The sequence below is a fragment of the Notolepis coatsorum genome, assembly GCF_963971535.1.
Source record: "Notolepis coatsorum genome assembly, chromosome: 19".
Taxonomy (NCBI): Eukaryota; Metazoa; Chordata; class Actinopteri; order Aulopiformes; family Paralepididae; genus Notolepis; species Notolepis coatsorum.
The window spans coordinates 11,124,670-11,150,714 of record NC_140183.1 but is presented as its reverse complement, the minus strand read 5'-3'; the positions used below and the strand labels follow the sequence as shown (position 1 = coordinate 11,150,714).

The window sequence follows — 26,045 nt, the reverse complement described above, 5'->3', positions numbered from 1 at the left end:
CATAATAATAACGGCTGAGTCCAGTCACCTCTGTCCGGGAGGAGGAGGAGGAGGAGGAGGAGGGAGGGGGTGCGATGCCCCAATAGGGTCCAGCTGCAGCGCCGGAGAATCCTCTCAAGGGGCAAGCCTGTGGCAGCCACAGAGAGCGCGCTGATTGGCGGAAAGTACGGAAGTTTCTCGAAGTACTCGGAGGTGCATGCCATCTAAGAATGAAGTGAGCGTGTGTTATTGGAATGATTGATTGATTGATTGCATTTTTTTAATTAATGTCCACCTTGCAGTGTTGGGCAGTAGCTAGCTACAAGTAGCAACGCTACATAGCTTAGCTACATTTCTCAGTAGCGTGATGGTAGCGTCGCTCCTTTTGAACCAAGTAGCGTTCTATGTAGTGTAGCTATTTTTAGACCCAAGTAGTGACGTAGCGTGAGAAAACGCTATACGCTACTGTCCGGAGAACTGGACTGCTGAATAAAGATTTGTGGAAAAAATTAAATCTCCCCGGAGAAAACCCACTATGATTGGTTGGTTGGTTGGTTGGTTTAGATTAGTGCCAGGCGATTAAAAAAAATTATCTAATTAATTACAGGATTTGTAATTAATTAATCTAATTAATCACATTTTAATCGCATAACCATTTTATGCCTGATATTCTATATTCTATAATCATATTTCCAATTGCATGTGTCCGGATGGCAGAATTCAGTACTGTATCTACAAAACCTTCTGTTTAATCATCTGCCATCTATTAATTTGCTTAGATTTATCAGGTCTGGTCAATTTGAGCATAGTGTTATTCACAGTCAAAGATCAAAAAAAAATGTATTGATATTCTCATTTGGTTCATTACAATTTACTCAAAATAAACTTTCATTCAATCAATCACCATGCAGATTGATTGATTGAATACATTTTTTATTAACAGATTGCAGAATGGGTACAATACAGTACGGCTCAATACACACAATTGTTAAGGGGATGCAGACCAGAGAAAGACTTTCGTCTTGTTTACATCAGGGTCCCCCATTTTCAATTCAAAATGAATTGTAAGTAAGGGTGCAACTTGCACCGTGCAATCCATTATTTGTGGATCTAGCCCACAGTATTTCTGACACTGGGAATACATTCCCTGAGATCCATAGATGTCCCTAGAATCAGATACCAAGAACATGCAAATGGACCATATTAAAAAAAAGTCTGTAAATGTGTATTCTACGTTCTTATGAAATGAATGAGATACAAAAAAATAAAGTATAATTTTTTTTTTATTGTAATTAATTCAGAGTTAATTTTCATAACGCGATAATTTGCTGTGTAATTAATTAATTTAATTAACGCAATGCCCTAGTTTAGATATGACGACTCACGATTGGGTAAGGTTAGGGCAAAACATTACGGGTAGGTCAATCAGAGGCAGGATAGGGCGGGTCATGGCCAACCAGGAAGTAAAAAGCAGTCCGCGGCGCGGCGCAGTGTTTACTGTGTCAGCCAAAAACAAAGCTGCGCTCAACCTCCCACACGACCAGCACTCATTTGAGAACACACATCAGTTGAGCTGATGAAAAGCTTTACATAACCATTGTCAACTGTTCTCAAACAGCACACAAGTCAGTGCACTTTTTTGTCAACAGCTAACTAACAGATAGCTGCTATCATGTAGGCAGAAAATGAACAATATTATGGGGGTGGGGAAAAGAAAAGGCAAACGTTATTGTCATTTTGCTACTGTGGTTTGAGTTGAAACAGTAGTTTATCCTGTGCTGAAAAGTCTCCATTCCCCTCATACTTTAACATTTTGTACATGGTACCGCAAGGTACATTAATACAAGTACATGTTAAAAGGATGACACAAAAAGCCAGACAGAGGGCTTGTTTCCAGTTTCAGTTTGTTTTATAATAAACAATCAAACTGAGAATTTTTTGCCTGCCTATTTGTTTGGTGGAAACTTGATCATAAAGTAAAAAAGAAAAGAAAAAAGTAGTGCCGATGTAGCTAGCTATTTTTGCCATGTTCTTGTAGTGTAGCTTGTTAAATTTTTCTGGGGATAGCTTCCGTTGTAGTTGAGCTATATTTTTTTTAATTCTTTTTTAGCATTTTTACAGCTTTTCTTGGTCACGCAGGACCGACAGAGGAGAGGGCGAACGGGAGGAGAGGTGGGGAGGACATGCGACAAATAACGTCGGGTGCTGGGATCGAACCCGGGTCGGCCACATACTGTAGGTGCGCGAGGCACTTCGACTATGGTATGCGCTATATTTAATCGAGAGTAACTTGTAGTGTAGCTTACTACATTTTCCAAGTAGCTTGCCCATCACTGCCGCCTTGTTTCGAACTGGTTATGCTTAGGCCCTCTTTCGAAGTTGGTTCTGCTTAGAGTTTATCTTTAGAGCAGGGCGATAGTCTAGACCACCAGCCCTGATTCCAAACTCTAAGCATGACTTCGAAAGAGGGCGACTTCGAAAGAGGGCCTAAGCATAACCAGTTCGAAACAAGGCGGACATTAATACAATTTTCAATCAATCAATCAATCAATCAATCAATCAATCAATCAATCAATCAATCAATCAATCAATCAATCAACCAATCAATCAATCCAATAACACACGCTCACTTAAAACAGCGCACCTCCGAGCTGCTTCTATAGAAAGTAAGGTTCGTACTTTACGCCAGACGTACATCAGCGTGCCCTCGGTGGCTGCCACAGGCTTGCCCAGTGAGAGGATTATCCGGCGCTGCAGCTGGACCCTATTGCCTGAAAACCATTTTCCAATGGGATGCGCGTGTCTTCCGTGCGTAGCGATGACGGTATGGTGTCACGCAAGTGCACGGTGCGCATGGGCTGGAGTAAAGTCAAATGAAAACTACAGTACAGCCCGGCTGTGTGGAAGAAGGTACGCGTCTGTTCCCCATCCTCCCGTCGCAAGGCCCGCGTGATGTAGGTCATATGAGCCGTTCCAACCCGAAACACTCCCCAGTTATTTTCCATTCGTGACACAAGTTCACAACAACGCCCTTTATTCATCTCTTCCTTCCAAGGACAACCCCGATGCATTATCGAACTGAACATATACGGGGAAAGTGTGATAGAATCCTGTATTGGTTTATTAGATTAGCGCTGAAATTATATGCATGATACATATAGGGCCATTGGAACTGGACCTGGGCCCTGTGTACACGACCAATGAAAACACCGACAAGACTGACCTCTAGTGGTTAAAAGCAAGTGTAACATGTCGTTGTCTCTAGTTTTACACTGAAGTTCAGTGGTTCAATCACAACTTGCCCTCACAAGTCCTATTTTGACGGTTTTGATAACTTGTAATGTATATATATATATACATGTATATATATAATCCTAATAAACAAAGAATCCATAAATGATAAACAGTCCAAATACAAAATGAACACTTAGCACAACGGTTCACAACCTTTATTGTGTCAAGGAACACCACATGGATACCTTTATTATATATATACATATATATATATAATCCTAATAAACAAAGAATCCATAAATGATAAACAGTCCAAATACAAAATGAACACTTAGCACAACGGTTCACAACCTTTATTGTGTCAAGAAACACCACATGGATACCTTTATTGTGTGAATGACCACACGGATACCTTTATTGTGTGAAGGAACACCACATGGATACCTTTATTGTGTGAAGGAACACCACATGGATACCTTTATTGTGTGAAGGAACACCACATGCATACCTTTATTGTGTGAAGGAACACCACATGGATACCTTTATTGTGTGAAGGAACACCACATGGATACCTTTATTGTGTGAAGGAACACCACATGGATACCTTTATTGTGTAAAGGAACACCACATGGATACCTTTATTGTGTAAAGGAACACCACATGGATACCTTTATTGTGTGAAGGAACACCACATGGATACCTTTATTGTGTGAAGGACCACATGGATACCTTTATTGTGTGAAGGAACACCACATGGATACCTTTATTGTGTGAAGGACCACACGGATACCTTTATTGTGTGAAGGAACACCACATGGATACCTTTATTGTGTGAAGGAACACCACATGGATACCTTTATTGTGTGAAGGAACACCACATGCATACCTTTATTGTGTGAAGGAACACCACATGGATACCTTTATTGTGTGAAGGAACACCACATGGATACCTTTATTGTGTGAAGGAACACCACATGGATACCTTTATTGTGTAAAGGAACACCACATGGATACCTTTATTGTGTAAAGGAACACCACATGGATACCTTTATTGTGTGAAGGAACACCACATGGATACCTTTATTGTGTGAAGGACCACATGGATACCTTTATTGTGTGAAGGAACACCACATGGATACCTTTATTGTGTGAAGGACCACATGGATACCTTTATTGTGTGAAGGAACACCACATGGATACCTTTATTGTGTGAAGGAACACCACATGCATACCTTTATTGTGTGAACGAACACCACATGGATACCTTTATTGTGTGAAGGAACACCACATGGATACCTTTATTGTGTGAAGGAACACCACATGCATACCTTTATTGTGTGAAGGAACACCACATGGATACCTTTATTGTGTGAAGGAACACCACATGGATACCTTTGTGTGAAGGAACACCACATGGATACCTTTATTGTGTGAAGGAACACCACATGGATACCTTTATTGTGTGAAGGAACACCACATGGATACCTTTAAAGGAGGGTCTTATAGACCTGGAGGTCCTTAAAGGAGGGTCTTGGTGTCTGTAGAGCTGGTGGTCCTTAAAGGAGGGTCTTGTAGACCTGGAGGTCCTTAAAGGAGGGTCTTGTAGACCTCGAGGTTAAAGGAGGGTCTTGTAGACCTGGAGGTTGTTAAAGGAGGGTCTTGGTGTCTGTAGAGCTGAAGGTCCTTAAAGGAGGGTCTTGTAGAGCTGGAGGTCCTTAAAGGAGGGTCTTGTAGACCTGGAGGTCCTTAAAGGAGGGTCTTGTAGACCTGGAGGTCCTTAAAGGAGGGTCTTGTAGAGCTGGAGGTCCTTAAAGGAGGGTCTTGGTGTCTGTAGAGCTGGTGGTCCTTAAAGGAGGGTCTTGTAGACCTGGAGGTCCTTAAAGGAGGGTCTTGTAGAGCTGGTGGTCCTTAAAGGAGGGTCTTGTAGACCTGGAGGTCCTTAAAGGAGGGTCTTGTAGAGCTGGAGGTCCTTAAAGGAGGGTCTTGGTGTCTGTAGACCTGGACATGAAGACTTGACAGTCTTTGTGCTAAAAGACACTCCATTTCATCAGCCAGGCAGTTACATATAGACACTCCGTTCAGTCAGTCAGTCAGTTACATATAGACAGGGGTGTAAAAAGTACCCAGACATTATACTTAAGTGAAAGTATGGGTACCGTTTCAAAATCATACTCAAGTAAAAGTCAGAGAATCTGGCTAAAAACACACTTGAGTAAAAGTTAAAAAGTTTCTACTTTTAAATGTACTGAAGCCTGACATCTTTTAAATCAGCCCTCAAAACTCACCTTTTCAATCTTGCTTTTGACCTCTAATTCTGTCGGTTTTATTTTATTTTGTCATGTATTATTTTTGTTCTGTTTTGTTCTGTTTTTTGTTTTGCCATAGTTTGTCTCTCCTGCCCATGTAAAGCGTCTTTGAGCACCTGGAAAAGCGCTATATAAGATAGATGTATTATTATTATTATTATTATTACTAAAAAGTAAAAGTAAAAACCTTTTTTTATTCCCGGGCAATGAAATGTTCCGTTTCGTAACTTTCGTCCTCTTCATCACTCGTACTATCACTTGTGGCCATCTTCTGTAGCTTGTCACTCTGACTGTCTATTCCTCTGATGGCAGGTGTTTAATCAAAGATCCCCGCTTTCTAGTCTTGCACAAGGACCAATCAGCATGGGTATGGGTGGGTTAATTTTCCATTGATGGGGATTTGATTGGCTGTTTTTAAATAAAGTGCGGCCGCATGATTAATAACGTTAACGTTAGTTTGGCCAGAGAACAAATATACTAATTAAAATAGTTGGACCTGCAAGATTTGTACTTTGTAGGTCTGCATTTTAACCCATTGAATCCGGGAAACACATTTGTGTGTATGCAGGCTATATAATGCATTATTAGCAGGCATTTCAGGTCTAAATGGGTTAAATGTAAGGAGTAAAAGGTATGTTTTTTTTCTCTGAAATGCAATTGAGTAAAAGTACAAGTATACAAACCTAACAAATCCCCCAAACCAGTACTTAAGTATTGTAACAAAGTGCAATTACTCAAGTACTCTACACCTCTGCATATAGACACTCCATTCAGTCAGTCAGTCTGCCACTCAATGATTAAGACAAGACACAAAATAGCATTTACCATTTTTATTATATTGCTAAAGCAGTCATGACACAGAAAATAACAAGCCTTTACTTCCTGAAACAGATTGCATCATATCCTGTTGAACTGTACAGGGAGAGAGAGAGGTCAACTCTCCTTACAAACAAACCACTAACTAAACGATCAGAAGCCAGGTCTAATCATCTGGCCATAACATAATATGATAAACCAGAAGCATCGTCCTACTCGTACAGTATTCTGTCATTTGGCAACTTAAACATCTAAATATGTTTTTGATTTAAATATATCGCCTTAAAAAGGCCTGTTTATGGAAAAGTACAACTTGATAATATCAGCTTTATGCTTCATACAGGTGGACGGACGTGGTCCAAAGAAAACAATAAAGAATATACAGTAAGTCAGGTCGTCCAGGAGCTGATGGATCCAGTGGTGGATCAACAGCGTCTCTCTGGTCTCTTTTAAAACGTGCCGAGTGAGAAAGAGGTCAGGATGACCCCACTGATGTGGAACATTGGTTGCAGACCAGACTCGAACCCACAACACTGTCTGCACACGGTGGGCATCCCAGCCCGCTGAGGCTCAGCGACGACACCCCACAGATGACAAGTCTTAAAATGCTTTTTTTCCTCTTTTAACTTTGAAGATATATTTATATATATATATATTAGACCTTTTTAGGATTAATGTGTGAATGTGTTTCTGATTTGCTACAGTGTAGAGAGCAAAACAGTAAGGATGAGACAGGGGGGGTAGATAGAGAGAGGGATGGGGTGAGAGAGAGGGGGTAGATATAGAGAGAGAGGGATGGGGTGAGAGATAGGGATAGAGAGGGATGGGGTGAGAGATAGGGATAGAGAGGGATGGGGTGAGAGATAGAGATAGAGAGAGGGAGGGGGTGAGAGATAGAGAGAGGGATGGGGTGAGAGAGAGGGATAGAGAGGGATGGGGTGAGAGATAGAGATAGAGAGGGATGGGGTGAGAGATAGAGAGAGGGATGGGGTGAGAGAGAGGGATAGAGAGGGATGGGGTGAGAGATAGAGAGAGGGATGGGGTGAGAGAGAGGGATATAGAGGGATGGGGTGAGAGAGAGAGGGATGGGGTGAGAGACAGAGAGAAGAGGCTAATCTAGGGCGTGTACCTAACTAACACTGAAGACTCAAGACCGTTTGATACAGAACTGTAGGGTTCACAGTCAAAACAATAATATAATAATCACATAAAGATGCATCAAACAGAGAAATAAAAACAACAACCCTCCTGGCAGTTAAAAACTAAATACATACAATATGTGCAGAATACATGTATTGACATTTTAAGTGTTTAAAAAAATAAAAAATAAGAACGTTTCTGCTACAATACACTGGACTTAAAGAGATCATGTGTAATGGTGGCACCTGCTGGCCGCAGGTGGTACTGTCCCTGTGTTTTTATACGGACAGAGTGCTAATGGAACGTAAACCAAGCAGCCATGCTACAAAGCTCAGAGTGTAGTTATTGCAGATTATTTGAAATTCAAACAGGTTATTTCCCACGAGAGTCTGTGTGCATCCTTGCTTTCTGTGTGGTTGAGGTGGCCATGTATTTGTTTACAAAAAAAAATCTTTTTAGAGAGAGCGGTAGAAAGAGATAGAGATAGGGGGGGGGGGGGAGAGATGGGGGGGAGAGGGAGAGAGAAAAAGAGAGGGGGAAATAGAGAGAGAGGGGGGAGAGGGAGAGAGAGATGGGGGGAGAGAGATGAGAGAGGTTGATGATGCCTGGCACAATGTACTAAAAGGATCACAGCAGATAAATCAGATAAGAAGAACACTTCATTAACAATGAAAACTAACTAAAACACAACTTTTTACATGCATGGATAGGAGGGAATAGATCTATTATTCTGATATAATGATACGTATAAAAATAGAGATACAGAGAGAGAGAAAGAGAGAGAGAGGGTGAGAGAGATACAGAGAGGGTGAGAGAGAATTCTTTTTGTGTGAGTTCCTTGTCTAACTAGTATTTGAGTAATATTTACAACATCTTACATCTCATAAGCTGTGGTCTCACAGTGCTTCAACTGAAATACAAATCAAATACTGTGTATAGTATCTCCTGGGTACTAACTGCTTTAAACTATAGTATTAAAAGATACTCAATGAAAAGGAATAGCAAACTTATCGGCAGCAGGTCGTCATGCATTTGACTGAAGGCAGCAACAGAAATGTCTATTTTCAAAAGAAAATAAGTATTTTAAGTATATATATATATATATATATAATCTAATAAAAGTAATAATCAACATAGTATGGCATAATCAAAAGCAGCTTTTATACCTAATTTCAAAATATTATAGTTTTGCAACATAAACACCATCCAAGCGCGAGGAGCCTGACCTCCTAGTTCTCATATAACTCGACTCTACTGGTGAATTCAACCCACGGCCGCGTTGTAATCATGGTGGCTGTATCTTTGACAATGTACTGTACACGTCAGTTAATATGCAGCAGGCTGGCAGCAGCATGGCTAATAAATGCTATTTAGAGAGAGAGGGAGAGAGACAGAGAGTGAGAGAGAGAGAGAGACAGTCAGTCAGAGTGCTAATATTGAGAAACAGAAACCAACCAGCCATGTTACAAAGCTCAGAGTGTAGTTATTGCAGATTATTTGAAATTCAAAGAGGTAAAAGATGATTGACCCACAGCAAATGGGTGTGTCCGGGACTGTTTGTTCCACAGAGGAGAAAAAAAAAGAAAATATTCAACAATAATAATAACAACAAGAACTGTATAAACATAATGCATTTATAAACATAATGAATTTCCCAGTTTAAATTAAATGTTTTTGGCACCTTGGAAGGAGGAACGGCCATCACACAGCGGCAGAACAGTGTGCCTGGTTATTATCTACAGTCACATCGACGGACTGTTATGATTCATGTGCACATCTCCCCACTTCACGTCAGAGTCCCACAGTCACTGATCACTGCTGAGCCATCCATGTTTCTGTGAATGGAAGACGGCTTGGAAACAGTCCCAGTGCGCCTCTGTGGCCATGTTATGATGTCCGTGTCATGTTATGATGTCCGTGTCATGTTATGATGTCCGTGTCATGTTATGATGTCAGTGTCATGTTATGATGTCCGAGTCATGTTGCGACGGCCTCTGTGGCCATGTTATGATGTCAGTGTCATGTTGCGATGGCCTCAGAGTACTGACCCAGGTACTGTAGATTACTGACCCAGGTACTGTAGATTACTGACCCAGGTACTGTAGATTACTGACCCAGGTACCGTAGATTACTGACCCAGGTACCGTAGATTGTAGACTGTAGAGTACTGACCCAGGTACTGTAGAGTACTGACCCAGGTACTGTAGAGTACTGACCCAGGTACCGTAGATTACTGACCCAGGTACTGTAGAGTACTGACCCAGGTACCGTAGATTACTGACCCAGGTACTGTAGAGTACTGACCCAGGTACTGTAGATTACTGACCCAGGTACCGTAGATTACTGACCCAGGAACTGTAGATTATAGAGTACTGACCCAGGTACTGTAGATTACTGACCCAGGTACTGTAGATTACTGACCGAGGTACCGTAGATTACTGACCCAGGAACTGTAGATTGTAGACTGTAGAGTACTGACCCAGGTACTGTAGATTACTGACCCAGGTACTGTAGACTGTAGAGTACTGACCCAGGTACTGTAGATTACTGACCCAGGTACTGTAGATTACTGACCCAGGTACCGTAGATTACTGACCCAGGAACTGTAGATTGTAGACTGTAGAGTACTGACCCAGGTACTGTAGATTACTGACCCAGGTACTGTAGATTACTGACCCAGGTACTGTAGAGTACTGACCCAGGAACTGTAGATTACTGACCCAGGAACCGTAGATTACTGACCCAGGTACTGTAGATTACTGACCCAGGTACCGTAGAGTACTGACCCAGCAGCATGCAATTTAAAAGTATAGTTTGGATTTGCGGACATTAAATTGTATGAAATACTGTCCAGTAGTCCTGTGGTGGGAGTTCTGGCCGGGTTCTGATTGAACCCGGAAGCTTTAGACAAAGGGTGACTTTGTGTTAGAAGCAGGAAATCATGTTCATGCATGTTGTGGTCTGGATTAAACCAGTCTGTCTGCATGTTGTGGTCTGGATTAAACCCCTCTGTCTGCATGTTGTGGTCTGGATTAAACCCCGTCTGTCTGCATGTTGTGGTCTGGATTAAACCGTCTGTCTGCATGTTGTGGTCTGGATTAAACCGTCTGTCTGCATGTTGTGGTCTGGATTAAAACCTTTTGGTTTCAAGACCCTGTTCGCTCTCTGGTTCACTCAGAACCCGTCCAGAACTCAGACCACAGGGTCAGTAAGTAACACACTACTGGATCTGCTGTAAACCGATGGACAGCAGTAGATGATAGTAGTGACGACGTTATACAAGACAGGTGCACTGGGTCCAATTCAGGAGGGTTCAAATGTCACAGAACCTCCAGAGGTTAATACGGGGCAGATGCACTGGGTCCAATCCAGGAGGGTTCAAAGGTCACAGAACCTCCAGAGGTTATACGGGGCAGATGCACTGGGTCCAATCCAGGAGGGTTCAAAGGTCACAGAACCTCCAGGCGGTAGATGGATGTGTTTGTCATGTCGGCAGAGGAAGTAATGTCGGCTCCACTGAACTACATTTCTTCCTGCGTCCTTTGCTGTGAAATCCCCCCCCCCCCCCCCCCTCCCCAAGTGAATTCTGGCGCTGTTCAATGAGGTCACTTATGTCATTTGCCGCGTGGCGCCGTGTGATGACATCATCAGGGGATGCGTGGCGCGGAGCGGTCGTTGGTGAGAGTCCTCTTCAGCTTCACCCCCTGGCGGATCGCCATGAGCATGTTGCCCTCCCCCTCCTCGCCCCCCTCCTCCCTCTCCTCTCCCCCCTCCTCCTGGCCTCCTCCGCTCCGGGGGGTGACAGTGGGGGGGTTGGTCGACGCCTGGCCACTCCAGGACGCCACGGGGAGAACGGCCACCTCCTCCTCCTCCTCTCCTCCTCCTCCTCCTCCTCCTCCTCCTCCCCCTGCTACCTCCTCTGCACTCCTACTCCCGTTGATCCCTGCTGGCAGGTGGGGGACGGTGGGGATCTGCACCGGGACGACAGGGGTCCGGATGGGGATGGGACCGGTCCCTCCGAGAGAGCCCGAGCGCCGGGCGGAGGGCTTGGTGGAGGGCGTCCGGCGGATGGTGGCCGTGCCGGGGGTGACGCTGAGCGGACCCTGGCCGGCAGCGTAGGATCCAGGGTAGGAACCAGAGTAACCCCCCTGGCCTGGATAGGAAGAGCCTGGGATAATAAAGACAAGAATAAGGACCTTTATTTCTAAAATGTATTCATTAACACAATCCCGCCCAAGCACGGATATCTCCGTGATTCGATTCCACCCGTTGTGGACAGCAGCACGGATATATCCGTGGCAAGTTGTTTTAGCTTTTATTCCATTTTAATAACCTATTCAAGGTCGCCGAGCGGCACTGCAGATGTACCCTACTCTTTGAATTCGCCAACGTGCATTACCGGCCAGATCCTCTTAGGGGCGCTGTCGCGATAATGGAGTGTGCCCTGTGGCTGAACGGTTTTCAGTTAGCTGTATTCTGGATGTGCAGCCGGTAGCTTGGATTACGTTTTGGATCGCAGATTTCACTATGCAATAAGGGGATTTATCATCAGCCAATGGACATATCGATCTACCAGATGGCGATCGATAACGGGGGAATGCTCGGGGCGATCCCACCGGACCACGGTAAGATCTTTTTCACGTAAAGTACATCCCGATCGGGCCTCGTTTTGATAGCCATCCAGGCGTTCGGCCTATGAGGCTAATGAGGCTAACGCGGTTATTGGTAATCAATAATCAGAAACGACCCCCCTTTCATGCATACATGCTTGAGCATCGTGCCGATCATATGCAGTTTGAGTTTTAACTGTAGCATATGTATAACAGAAATGCCATTGGATATAACGGTAGTAGCTATTAGCCCTTTATCTCGCCTTCCAGGAAATATACTAGACCAAATCCCGTATAACGCTTATATTCACGGCGCTATAAAATGAGAACGTATTGATGATTTTTTTTTTCTTTAAGCCATTTTGAAGGGACGGTTTATGGTCTCAAGTGACAATGAGAATGGACAGATAGCAATACTATAAAGTATAGATTTAGCTCTACAAACAGCCCCACGTCTGTTTACATTTGCCGGTCCTCTAGAGATTTATTAGACGCATCCCATTGGCCCCGAATGTGTTAATGAATACATGTTTTTATTTATTCATAAGTTAATAATAATAATAATAATAATAATAATAATAATAATAATAATAATAATAATAATAATAAATAATAATAATAATAATAATAATAATAATAACTTTAAACAGTTTAAAACCTGACAGTCTTTCTTCCTGTTTGATACCCACAGTTTAAAACCTGACAGTTCTGTTTGATACCCACACAGTTTAAAACCTGACAGTCTGTCTTCTGTTTGATACCCACAAAGTTTAACAGCTGACAGTCTTTCTTCCTGTTTGATACCCACACAGTTTAACAGCTGACAGTCTTTCCTCCTGTTTGATACCCACACAGTTTAACAGCTGACAGTCTTTCCTCCTGTTTGATACCTACACAGTTTAAAACCAGACAGTCTTTCCTGATTGATACCCACACAGTTTAAAATTAAAACCCTCAATAATCTATATTCAATAACAAAACATAATTACAAAAATACATAAAAGACAATCTAATAAATACATAAAGCAGAGCAGTCACCTGTAGGAGTGGAGGGATAACTGGGGGTCACAGGGTAAGCTCCAGTGTGGATGGGGGTCGCAGGGTAAGCTCCAGTGTGGATGGGGGTGGTGGGGTAGGGCCCTCCGGGGTAGTTCCCCTGCCCAGGGTAGGGGCCCTGCGTGCTGGGCAGGCCTGCGGTGGAGGCCGGGCGCTTGGCCTGGAACATGCGTCGGTAGGACTGGCTGATGTCACTGTTCCGCGGGACGGTAGAAGACTTGTCAAAGTCTGACTGCAGCTGATCCACCTCCTGGTCACCAGCCATGGAGAAGTAGTCATAGTCTGATACTGCGGAGGAGAGAGAGATTCGTCAATTGAGAGATTAGAAAATGCCAAAATGTCGCGCAATTCAATGACTATGTAACAACCCATCATCTACAGTCATTGCACACACATCCACATGCACACACTCACTTTAAACAAACACTCACCTTAACACTCACTTTAGACACTTTAACACTACATTATATTTATCTATTTATTAAAGAGATTTGCACTACATTCATACCTCATTTGCATTTGCACCTTACCTTAAAGTTTTGTACCTCATTGTCTGGATTTTTACTCATTGTACTTAGATTGTACTTAGGTTGTACTTTAGATTGTATATTGTATTGTATATTGTATATTATACAATATGTTACTTTTTTACTGTATGACGCACACTCTCAGGGGCTCATACAGAACCAAGCATTTCACCGTAAAGTACATGTACGTTATATGTGACAAATAATAAACAAACTTGAACTTGAAGAACAATTCAGAAATAGGTCAAATGGAGATATTGGCTATTTTACGACTTGTAAATGTGTTAATTATTGTTAGATGCAGCTGTATTATTTCCCAGGATGTGTGAGGAAACAAAAATAGGTTTTGTCGGAGGGGAGTGGCTGAGTAGTTTCAGTCTCATGTGTCGGAGACAGGCAGAGATGACGGCTCGCAACCAAATCCATTCAGAGAGAACGGACATGAACCCAGTACTTTGTTGGCGGTGTGAAAATATGCAGAGAAACATTAAATATCTTTGGAACCGTTTGTGTTCAATTGTATCTGAATCGGGAGATTATCTCTCTGTCGCATAAAGGCTGGCTGGCAGTGCGCATAGAATAATCCATAGAATAAAGGCATAACTGTTAGATTATTGAAATTAGTTTTCTCTAACAAACTCATCTATTTATATATTTCCTATCGTTGCTCTATCTACTCCAGTGGCTCGCAGAATGGGCCGTCAGATAGGCTGGTGCGTAACGGAGGATAGAGAGAGGCGTGTGTGGAGAGAGAGCTATGGAGGGGCCTTGGTGTGTGTGTGTGTGTGGAGGGGGAGGGTAAATTGCAGGGGGATATTGGTCCCAGTGGCGGCTGGCCACTAGGGGCGCCGCCCCCCCTGGTAAAGAGAGCAGGAGAAGAAGAAAATGTTTTATTTTAATTTTAATTTTAGACCCTTAAAAATAAAATAAACATGTTTAAAATGAATAATATTTACTCATTTTAAGTATGTTTGTGTTTCCAATGCACAATATAACGTTAATATATCAAATATAAATAATTGTTTTGTGATTCACATGACGTGACGTCACTGTCTGATATGAGAGTAGACTGGGCGAGACATATCGCGCACACAGTGGGCGTGCACTGGTATCGCTGTATCATCGCAGCCAATTAAATAGGTCTAGCAAATACATTTCGCCTATCAGTGCATTCAAATATGATGTAATATGATGGAATCGGAGCGCGTTTTCTAGTGCACCAAGCAAGCAGGGTCCTTCCGGATGATCGGATCCTTCCCCGGCAGTCCGGATATTTTGCTACCTTCGCTGGTAGCTGGATGCAGCTAACGACGGTATGGACTGTTTAAAACGTTACTGGAGTTTCTTTTTGAGTGGATTTAAAAGAAGTGGATTAATGGCTTGTTGTGGACTGGACAGCTGAATATCTCGCCCATTCAACTCTTGTGATGGTAAGTAAGTCTTGTAACGATAGCTTGGATGTGTGTGTCTGTGTGAGAGAGAGAGATAGAGAGGGATACTAACTAATTAATTTTCGCCTCGGGGGGCATAATCACCCGGACAATATAATGGTAACTTGTTTAAAATGACAAGATATACATCTGTGATTATTATTGGACGGATCTGAATACGAGAGAGAGAGAGAGAGAGAGGAGAGAGAGAGAGAGAGAGAGAGAGAGAGAGAGAGAGAGAGAGAGAGAGAGAGAGAGAGAGAGAGAGAGAGAGAGAGAGAGAGAGAGAGAGAGAGAGAGAGAGAGAGAGAGACCTGGGCGTGCGTGTTTGTGTAGGGCTATTGGAAACGTGGCTGCATTGACTGACTGTGATCATATAATCATATATTGATTGATGGCAATGGTGATAGTTGTACTCTACCTACTTAAATATTCGCCAATGCGTGCCTCTGTACATGTTTGCTAAATGTTTGGTATAGCGCTCCCCCCCTGGAGAAGAATTCACCAGCCGCCACTGATCCAAATATGAAGGCAACATCAACATTTATTTATTCTCTCAATCCCTCTCTGTGTGTGTGTGTGTGTGTGTGTGTGTGTGTGTGTGTGTACCCTGTGATGGTATGGTGTCCTCTGAGCAGCAGGGGGTGTTGGGTCTGTGTGTGTGTGTGTGTGTGTGTGTGTGTGTGTGTGTGTGTGTGTGTGTGTGTGTGTGTGTCGTGTGTGTGTGTGTGTGTACCTTGTGATGGTATGGTGTCCTCTGAGCAGCAGGGGGTGTGGGTCTGGGTGCTGTATCCACTGGAACACTGCAGGGAGTCTCTGCTGGACCTCTGGGTGTCGAGCTGCAGACCTCGGCTCAGAGCCAGGGCCAGCTCCTCATGAACCTCCTCTACTGCCTGCTGCACAGGGAGGGGGGGGAGATGAGTGGTTTGATGCATAGATGGATGGATAAGCAGATGAGTAGATGGATGGATGGATGGATGAGAGGACATGTGACTCGGCAAAGCAGACTTGTGACGTCGCAAGTTACATTTCTCAGAAATCACGAATATGTCTCGCATTTCAGAAATATGTCAAAATAGAAATATTGAATTTTTTTGCTGCTTTGAAATGTTCTTTCTCTGTTCCCTTATTTGCAAAACGTAATACAACTTGTAAATGAGTTATTTATTGTTATATTGTCCGACAGCATGTGTTCCCGTAGATTGGGGAAGGACTACAATAAGGGGAGCGGAGCCTCTGAAGGGCGTGGTCTGGTGTGTGCGAGCGCCCGTTCATTACAGCTCATTCATCACACGGTACTCGAGAGGTGCTGAAGCAGACACAGAGCTCTGCTTTCATCATAGGAGAGAACGAAAACGTTTGAAAAAAGCATGCATAGTGTAACATCAAGTTACACTTCCATCTTAACGTTAGCAAGCTAAGTGTGACAAGCACCTCTCTCTATATAATTTACGCGAGTCTGTTCTCGCGGCCCGTTCTGTCGCCCGGCCGACATTGAACAGCAGTCTGTTATAATTAAATCACATTTAACATGTTAAGAATTTTATGAGCGAACTAATTTCATTAGATTGGATTTAATGCTACAGGTAATGTCATATAAATTAATTTAATCGACTACAGTTGAGGGGGGGGGGGGGGGTGGCTTTTTTTGTTATTGGCTGGCTGGCTGGCCCGCAGTTTTCACTGACAGCAACCTGGTAGGCCCTTTCGTGACTGCGATGCAGGCCAACAAAGCCAACTTGCTCCTCAATAGGAAACCACCCTATTTTAACTCTGAAGAACTGGTCCGACGCTAAACATTCGTTATACAAGTATCGCAGAGAAATTTCAAAGGTACTCACAGTTGCACGAGGGTCTTGGACATAGAACAACAATGGTTTGAAAGCTTGGCGTTGCTAATAAACATTTTAAATATTTTTTTATAAACTGGTCAACAATGCTCAAATCGGCTTTAGCTGCCTGATGCGCCTGCGCTGTGATAATGCCTGAAATAAAGCTGTGTTGACCAGTTTATAAAAGAATATTTAAAATGTTTATTAGCAACGCAGAGCTTTCAAACCATTGCCGTTCTCTGTCCAAGACCCTCGTGCAACTGTGAGTACCTTTGAAATTTCTCTGATACTTGTATAACGAACGTTTCGCGTCGGACCAGTTCTTCAGAGTTAAAATAGGGTGGTTTCCTATTGAGGAGCAAGTGACTGTGGATTCACTCGGCCAAACCTTGTTGGCGTGCATCACAATCACGAAAGGGGCTACGCTACAGGGTGAACTTGTGCCAGAGGCTGTCTTGTGTGCGAGGAGCAGTGGTGCAGCAGTGGTCCCACGCGGTACCACGCCGTCCCAGCAGTTTTTTGAGCAGAAGTACGAGCACGGATGTGCACGCGCGCACACAAAAATGCATTCACAACTTTCACTCGACTCGTCGCGCCGTGCGCCAAGTACCGGCACTTATCTATCACCTAGACTTTGCATAATAATAGGATACCAATAACATAACAAAGAACGAGAAGTGCAAAACCAAAATACAAGCCCTGTGGGGGTTTGCTTGATCTGTGGAACCTCTCACTATGTGACAAATGGTCCCGACTGGAAGGATGAGGCATTAAGTTGTGCTTCAGAAGGAAACTGTCCTTCTGTAAACTAAGTTACATTGTTAATTTAGTTTGTATTTACTTTTCTAGTTTAAGTTAATTCAATTAAAGAAATTGTAACTACAATTACATTCAAAACATTGTTTGTTTTTCAACCATATCTGTTGACAATATAATTTCTTTATATATTGAAGGCTACATCCTGCTACCTTTTTCAGCTTCTCTATTTCAAGGCAATATTTACAAAAACTAAATTAAAACTAGTAATTTCCTATACAAACATGTTTCCTACTATTTATGCATAATAATCATCTGTTCTGTGTGCACGCGGGGGAACATGTATGCGGGAGCGCGCGTGCACGTGGCGTCCAGGCAGTTCTGATATCACGACTGCACCCCTGGCGAGGAGAGTGACCGCTTGAGAACATTGAGAGCGGATTTGCAGACGAAGTCGAATAAATAATGAGCTTTGTTGGAGTTGATGACACAAACCATGAAAAAGAGATGGACAAGCTTGTACGATTCACTTGTAAATGCGGCCAGAGTGATAAAGAAAATTACAAGTTTGTTCACCGCTCGTGTATCACGAAATAGGACCGTGATGAAATCTATCAAAAGCGATATGAGATAGCTGCATCAACAGAAACTTGATTAATATCTCATTTTGCTTGCTATCCTAGGTAAAACTAACAATTACCAACAGCTCAACTGTTCATGAGATGCTGTTCTCTTGTTTATCATCAAGTTTTTTTCTTTAAACAATATTTTTATTGGGTTTTACAGTACACAAGTCAGGTTTTCATTGCCATAAATTCTTTTTAGTTCCTTTTCTCCACAAGTGTACCCACATTCCCCCTCCCACTACAGAAGGTTAACTTTTCACTACCACACTACAGAAGGTTAACATTTCACTACCACTACAGAAGGTTAACCTTTCACTACCATACTACATACGGTTAACACTTTCACTACCACACTACAGAAGGTTAATCTCTCACTACCACACTACAGAAGGTTAACCTCTCACTACCACACTACAGAAGATTAACCTTTCACTACCACACTACAGAAGGTTAACCTCTCACTACCACACTACAGAAGGTTAACCTCTCACTACCACACTACAGAAGGTTAACCTCTCACTACCACACTACCGAAGGTTAACCTCTCACTACCACACTACAGCAGGTTAACCTCTCACTACCACACTACAGAAGGTTAACTTTTCACTACCACACTACAAAAGGTTAACCTTTCACTACCACACACATTTTTTAATTACTATCATGACTATTTCCCTTTATCCTCTGGGTGTTGTGTTGTAGGTTGCAGTTTGCAGGGTCACAACACAGTCATTGTAATAACAAAGGCCCTCAGACTGGAAAGCTGCCAGGTGTTCTGTATCGTTAGGGCTCAGCTTGGCTTCGCCTTCTGCACTATCTCGCGTACGTGCACGCGTACTGAATAAACCACAAATGTACCTCTAATACCAGTATTAGTCTGACCACACCCCTCATCAGCTTACCTTCATAAGCAGGTGTGTGGTCACCTGCTCTCCTCCTTCTCGCTTTCACCACAAGGAAGTGCCTCGGTAGTACCCCACTTGACGTGTCGTTGATAAGTTGAAAAGAGTTGTGACTAGGTTTACATTGTGCCTAACCTTTTTCTTCTCTCACTTGTTTATATAAGAAAAAGGTTTGGGTCATAATGTATTCCGCGGAGAGTAGACCCGCTAGACCTACTCTTCACCACCGATTCTCCATTCCCGCCTCCGTCGTGCGTTCCGGTGCTGGGCTGTTGCCACTCTCGTGGTTGCCGACCCAGCCCGGGAGACTGCCGGTGGATAGTTTTCCTCACCGACGAGCCGAGGGTTCGGAGCCGTCGCTCCGGCGATGGCCTGATCTCGACTCTGGTTCCTCTGTTTCTGGGGAATCGCCCGTTGATGAACGGGGGATTGTCTTAGAGCCAGGGGATTTGCGACGAAAACTTTTTGCGTCTGCTCGCTCACGTCGTCACATGGTGGCGTGCAGACGCGAACGGCCTGGGTTTGGGGAATTGCTGGAGACCAGCGAGGCCGCGTCCGACTCTGGATTTCTGATGGAAACTGAAGACTTCATGGAGGAGGCGGACGGGTTCTTGTATGATGGTCCCGTGGAGGAGAGTATCCCTCCTCCGGAGACCCCGGGGTGGGGGGAAATGGCTCCACGGGGCGCCTTGTTCGAGGATGTCGGGGAACCACCTTGGCCTCATCAACAGGATGCCCTACTGTCGGCCGCATCGGATTGTGGCTCCTTGACCAGTCGCAGCCTGCTGTATGCGAGGGATGCGGGGTCGGTGGAGGAGGGTCCGCAGGGGGAACTGCGGGCCTTGTTTCCCGAGCTCATGGCGGTAGCCGCCGCTGCAAACGGTGTGCCGCTGCCGCAGCCATTGCCTGCTCCTGTCCCTGATGACCTCATAGGCCATCCCTGGCAGCGTCCCCCGGTGAGAGGGGTGGACGTTGTCTACCCATTTTTCCCATCGATGGGGGCCTATGTTCGTCGGGGCCAGGCGGTCTCCAACATCATGGGACTGACTCCCGCCTACGTACCAGTTACGCGGGTGTCGGGGTTGGTCAAAGGTATGGGGGAGGGCGTACCTCGGCTTGACAATCCGATGGCCGCGCTCCTCTGTCCGGATATGGTGTGGGAGCCCCTATGCAAGCCGGTCCTCCAGGGGAGGTCGGCTAGGCGATTGGCTTATTGGGGTGACCAGTCATTTATCGCCGGTACACAGTCGCTGGCTGCGGCTTCTAACATCGCCCACCTGGCTAGATTTGTATCGGGGATAATGACGGGCGGCGCGGATCTGAACGAGGTGAGGTGCGATCAGATCACCCAGGCTGCGGGAGCTGTGCTGCACCTCTCCCAGGTGCTAGCCATAGCCATGGGTAAAGTGCGCGCCCTGGCCACCCTGGGCCAGCGTCACCTTTGGCTGGAGCAGGCTCGTGTACCTGAGAAGAAGAGAGCCCCTCTTCTGACGGCCGACCTCTCCGACGCTGGCCTGTTCGGGAAGGCCCTGCTATTGATGACCTCAACATGCAGAGAGATGGCAGAGGAGAGATCCATCCTCCAACCCCATTTTCCGCCTCCCGTCCTTGCCGGTGGGGGCAGAAGGCTTCCGCGACGTCGAGCTGTCTCCGTCGCCGCTACCACTGCTCCCGCCGCCGCTGCTGGCCCTGCCAAGAGGGCTAGGAGACGAGGCGACGCTTCAGCCACCGCCGGCCCATCCCAGACCGGAGGAGACGGTAGGGAACGTCGTGTCCAGCAGACTGTAAACTACCGTCCCTCCGGGGCTCCCCGGGGTGGCCAGACTCGAGCGGCGCGAGGTGGCAGGCGCCGCTGAGTGACTTTTCCCCCTCTGTGTCCCCTCCTCTACACCCTCCCCGGCCCCCCTATGATTTTGTGCCTTGATCACATATTATTTATTTAATAAAAAAGTTCCCTGATATAAGGGGGACTGTGGTTGGCCGAACAAACTGTGTGTTTCTTCAATACAAATCATGTGGTGGGGTTGTGTTTTATGAATCTACCCTGTTACGTTGGGGGAATGAGTTGTGTTGTGTTACGAGTTTTTAAGCAAGGTCTGCAACTTACACTCGGTAATAGGTTCTATTAGCTTGATGCTCCACATGCAATTAGAACTGGTGATATTCCATTGCTTTAACTAAGTATGTGTTCACAACGCTGTGTTGTTAGTTGCAGTAATGCTCGTACACACTTTTCATGGCCTAGCCATTACTCTCGTTCAACGTCTTCCTATAGCTTAGGCTGCGGGTATGGGATTCACGCACAGGCGACTTGTGTTTTTTGTTGTAAACCCTTTTACACTTTGTGGGTAGCTAACATTGTATTAGCTTATGCTATATGTGTTTTGTTCTACCAGAGGTTTTCAAAATGGCTACGGTTGTTTTCTGTGTGTAGGGATAGAAGGTGTGTTTTTCGGGAGGGGGTGTCGGATAAACCCCTCCTTTACCCACTTGATTGGTTTAGAGGTTGTTGACCCTCCTGCTGAGCCAGTCAGGGCCAAGCCAGTGCTTGGCGGGGGAGGGGGGGGGGGGGAGGGGTATTCTACCGACTCCTGTTATGACAGGATCCGGTGGGTTTTCCCCGCCCGTTATAGCGTTGTTGCTATGGCGACGCCTTCCATGAGCTGGTGTCGTAAAGATGTCGAGGGTAGAGCGCAGGACTTAACCTGCTGCGCTCGTTTTTGTGTCAAACTTGAGTCTGTTGGTCACGTGTCTCACAGTTTACATATCTTTTTCTTGACCGTGGTCTCATGTGGGAAGGTGTTTCTGGGGGAATCTGGTCTTACACTCTGATTAAGAGGAGTGACTGGATTAAAATCATGTGAAAACACAGGGTTTTTTACTCCCAGCTGTGCAGTTAGGTCATACATGTGATGCCTTTTCTTTATTTTATAAAGAGTTGAATGTTCATTCATGGAGTTGATTGCATCTCGCCCCTCTTGTCGTTTCCCTGGGCGTCTTGGGGATTCAATATGGTGGTCTAGCCGGCCTATTGTTGATGTGGGTATGTCCAAACGCACACATAGTGCTGGCTCAGGATGTGCTTTGGCCGTTGCTGACTGGCGCGCCTCGTTTGCTTTGGTGAAACAGCGTTTTTATGGAGCAATTGGGATGGGGGTTTTTCCTCTTCCGACATCCTGTGTGTTGTCGATGGGTTCCCGTTCATGTCAGGGGATGATGACGGAATGGGTCTGGGCATATGGGAAGGGTCTCACGCCCTAGGGGTGGGCCGCCGGACGCGGTTCATACCGACACGTCTGGGTGGCGCCTTCTTTTTATGTTGGGATCAGACGCGCATATCTGCCCCTTCTCCTGGGGTTGGCAGGTCGGCGTGGTTAGGGCACGGGACTGGTTCTGGTCGCGCTGGTCCAGATCAGTGCACCCGTTGTCCGCTGGGGATGCAGATCTGCTGTTCTGGTACCCTGAGGGACTTAGGGTTTTTTCGGGGGGAAAAATGCTAGGTCGATCCGGGTGTCACAGGGTTGTGCGTTATGGGACCCCTTGTTGGTACCGAGTGCGGGGTGCTGGGGGCTGGTCTTCCATATTACGCTCTTCTCTTGCGTTTTGGCGCTGAGGAGCCTGTTGGGTGGGGTTAACCTCCTTTGGGATCCTGTGCTCCCCGTATCGCCGGGCCCGGTCCGGGGTGATGCCCGTTGACCTGTAGGCCCGGGATGGCCCTGTTGGGAACCGGAACGCGGGCTGCGGTGGTACCGCCGGTGCGTTTCGGGGTTTTCCTGAGGGGTTATGGGACCAACCGTTGCATGGGGTGATGCCTGGGTGGTTGGTTCTCTGGTGTGTTGCTGCAGTGTCAACTCCCGGTTCTCCGGTTGAGGGTGCCCCTGCACGTTCATGACGTCTGCCGATCGTATGGGCTTTTCTGTGGGCAGCTGTCAGGGGCCGTGTGGTCTACGGATCCCGCTCCTGACGTGCTGTTGAAAGCTTGGTTATGCGACAACGCCAGCATACGCCCCTTCCGCCGGGGCGGCTGTTTCGGCTGTCCTTTCTGGCGCCTGCCTCGTCCGCAGTTGTTCCAGGCTTGGGTTGACAGCCTGTTGCCTGGTCTTCCCCGGTGCACTGCCTGTTCCGTTGGTTAACTCTTGTGTGTTATGACCATGCTGTCTGCCTGTTGCAGGGCTTGTGTTCCGGGCGGTGTGCTGTTGAGGGGGACAGGGCCCGCTCGGCTGAGGGGCCTTTGTCCGAATACGCTGGCGATGTGAGGGGCGGGGTCACTAGGTGCCCCCCTGGTGGGGTCTTGATGCTGGCATCATGGACTTCTCCGGGCCCCCATTCCGGGGGTCCAGTCCCTTTGGTGGGTCTGGGTCTTCCTTCGCGCTCCGCTGCTACGGCCTTGCCACGGGGTTGGGTTTGCCCTTGACCCCGTGATTCTGGGGGCAGTAACGAGGTTGTTCCTCCGTTCGTTCCCGGGTGGCATGCGGGTTGTGCGTGTGTGTAGTCGTGGGGTCAAGCCACGGTCTGCTCACCCTGTGCGTTAAGTTGCTTGAGAGCTCTTCGCACGGTCGGGTCCGTCGCCTTCCCGTGAAGCCTCTAATAGGGGGGATACCCTCCATTAGGGGGGGTGGGGGGGGCTCGGCCCTCCCTGTTCTGATGGTTTTGGGGGGCTGTCAGCGGGGTGTATTTGTCAGCCAAGTGGCTCCGCTTGGCCTCCCTTGTGCAGAAGGCGAAGCCAAGCTGAGCCCTAACGATACAGAACGTTAGGTTATGACTATAACCAAGTTCTGTTAGTTAGGGCGATGCTTGGCTTCGGACGGCCGCTGCAGCCCTTGACCTCACCTTGTGGTGAAAGCTTGGGAAGGAGGAGAGCAGGTGACCACACACCTGCTTATGAAGGTAAGCTGATGAGGGGTGTGGTCAGACTAATACTGGTATTAGAGGTACATTTGTGGTTTATTCAGTACGCGTGCACGTACGCGAGATAGTGCAGAAGGCGAAGCCAAGCATCGCCCTAACTAACAGAACTTGGTTATAGTCATAACCTAACGTTAATTGCTCTAGAGAGAGGGGGGCCATGGATTACAATGAATTCTGGGTAGTTGTAGTTGTTTTACATTGTAAGCGAATTGCCCGCTTCTCTCTCTCGAAGGCCCTTTATCTCTGAATACGTTTTGTGATATCACCATGATTCATAGGACATAGCTTGAAAGTATCCCACCAACATTTTCAAGTGATGGCTTATTTTGTAGGTATGAATCTGTACTTTCATATCATGTAAAACTTTTTTGAAGATGTATCTAAAGGACCCAATGTCTATACCTGGTCACATATATGGATGAGTGGATGGATGGACGAGTGGATGGATGATGTATGAGGATGGATGGATGATAGGATAGATGTATGAGTGGATGGATGGATGGATGGATAGATGTATGATGAGTAGATGGATGAGTGGATGGATGGATGAGTGGTTGAATGTATGCGTATATGAGTAGAAGGATGGATGGATAGATGAGAGGATGGATGCATGAGTGGATATATGGATGAGTGGATGGATAAGTATATGGATGTATGAATAGATGGATGAATGAATGGATGGATGAGTGAATGGATGGATGAATTGATGAGAGGATGGATGGATGAGTGAATGGATGGATGAGTGAATGGATGGATGATGGATGGATGCGTAGATGGATGGATGATGGATGGATTGATGAGTGAATGGATGGATGGATGTGTAGATGGATGGATGAGTGGATGGATGAGTGGATGGATGGATGAGTGGATGGATGGATGAGTGCATGGATGGATGAGAGGATGGATGGATGAATGATGGATGGATGATGGAGTGAGTAGCATTGGTATTTAGCTGGACACCCTGGATGAAGTCAGATGACCAGACCGTCGGGGTCAAAGTGCGTGTGAATGGATGAGTGACAGTAGAGACTCACGTGAGGAGGTGCTGCTGCTGCGGTCTGAGCAGGGGGCAGGCTGGGCGGGGGGGCGGGGGAGGTGCTGCAGGCCACAGAGGGAGGGGCGGTGCTGCCAGCAGGGGGCGCCTCCTTCTCCTTCCTCCTCCTCAGTGTGTTAATCATGGGCTGGTCATAGGGCCCCGGCTTGGCCCAGTCCTGTGGGGGGGGGGGGGGGGGGGGGGCACACTAGTTATTATCCAGGCATCTCATGTAGAGGGGGAGAGAGGGGGGGGGTAGGGGGATAGGGCGGAGAGAGAGAGAGACAGAGAGAGAGAGACAGAGAGAGAGACAGAGACAGAGAGAGAGGGGGAGGGGAGGGAGAGAGAGGGGGGGGGGGAGAGAGAGAGAGAGGGGGGAGAGAGAGAGAGGGAGAGAGGGGGGAGAAGAGAGGGGGAGAGATAGATGGGGGGAGAGAGAGAGAGAGGGAGAGAGGGAGAGAGGGGGAGAGAGATGGATGGGGGAGATAGATGGGGAGAGAGGGAGATAAATAGAGGGGGAGGGAGAGAGAGAGGGGGATAGAGAGATGGATGTGAGAGATAGAGATGGGGAGATGGAGAGAGGGGGGAGAGAGAAAGATGGAGGGAGGGAGAGAGAGAGGGTGGGGTATAGAGAGAGGGCGGATGGAGATAGGGAGAGATATATATAGAGATAGAGAGAGAGAGAGAGAGACAGACAGAGGCAGAGAGAGGGATATAGAGAGAGATAGGGAGAGAGGGGGGAGAGAGAGGGAGATAGAGAAGCAGGAGAGAGAGATAGAGAGAGAGAGGGGGGTGGAGAGAGAGAGACAGAGAGAGAGGGGGAGGGGAGAGAGAGAGATGAAGAGAGTCAGAGAGAAGGAAAGAGAGAGATATTTTGACTTCCAGTGCTC

At 46.2% G+C, this 26,045-nt stretch overlaps 1 protein-coding gene across 1 annotated transcript in view; it reads right to left on the bottom strand.

Annotated features, from left to right (window-relative positions):
- Window positions 1-11,122: 11,122 nt before the first annotated feature.
- The window catches only part of LOC311245933 (protein MTSS 1-like), a gene marked incomplete at its 3' end in the record, with an annotated part of 19,422 nt that continues 4,499 nt past the window's right edge, over window positions 11,123-26,045 (bottom strand). The window contains exons 2-5 of the mRNA XM_084335957.1: window positions 25,157-25,333; window positions 15,835-15,994; window positions 13,124-13,429; window positions 11,123-11,643 (exon numbers count right to left, since the gene is read on the bottom strand). Coding sequence (XP_084192083.1) covers window positions 11,123-11,643; window positions 13,124-13,429; window positions 15,835-15,994; window positions 25,157-25,333 — 1,164 coding nt within the window. The remainder of the gene's footprint in view (window positions 11,644-13,123; window positions 13,430-15,834; window positions 15,995-25,156; window positions 25,334-26,045) is intronic.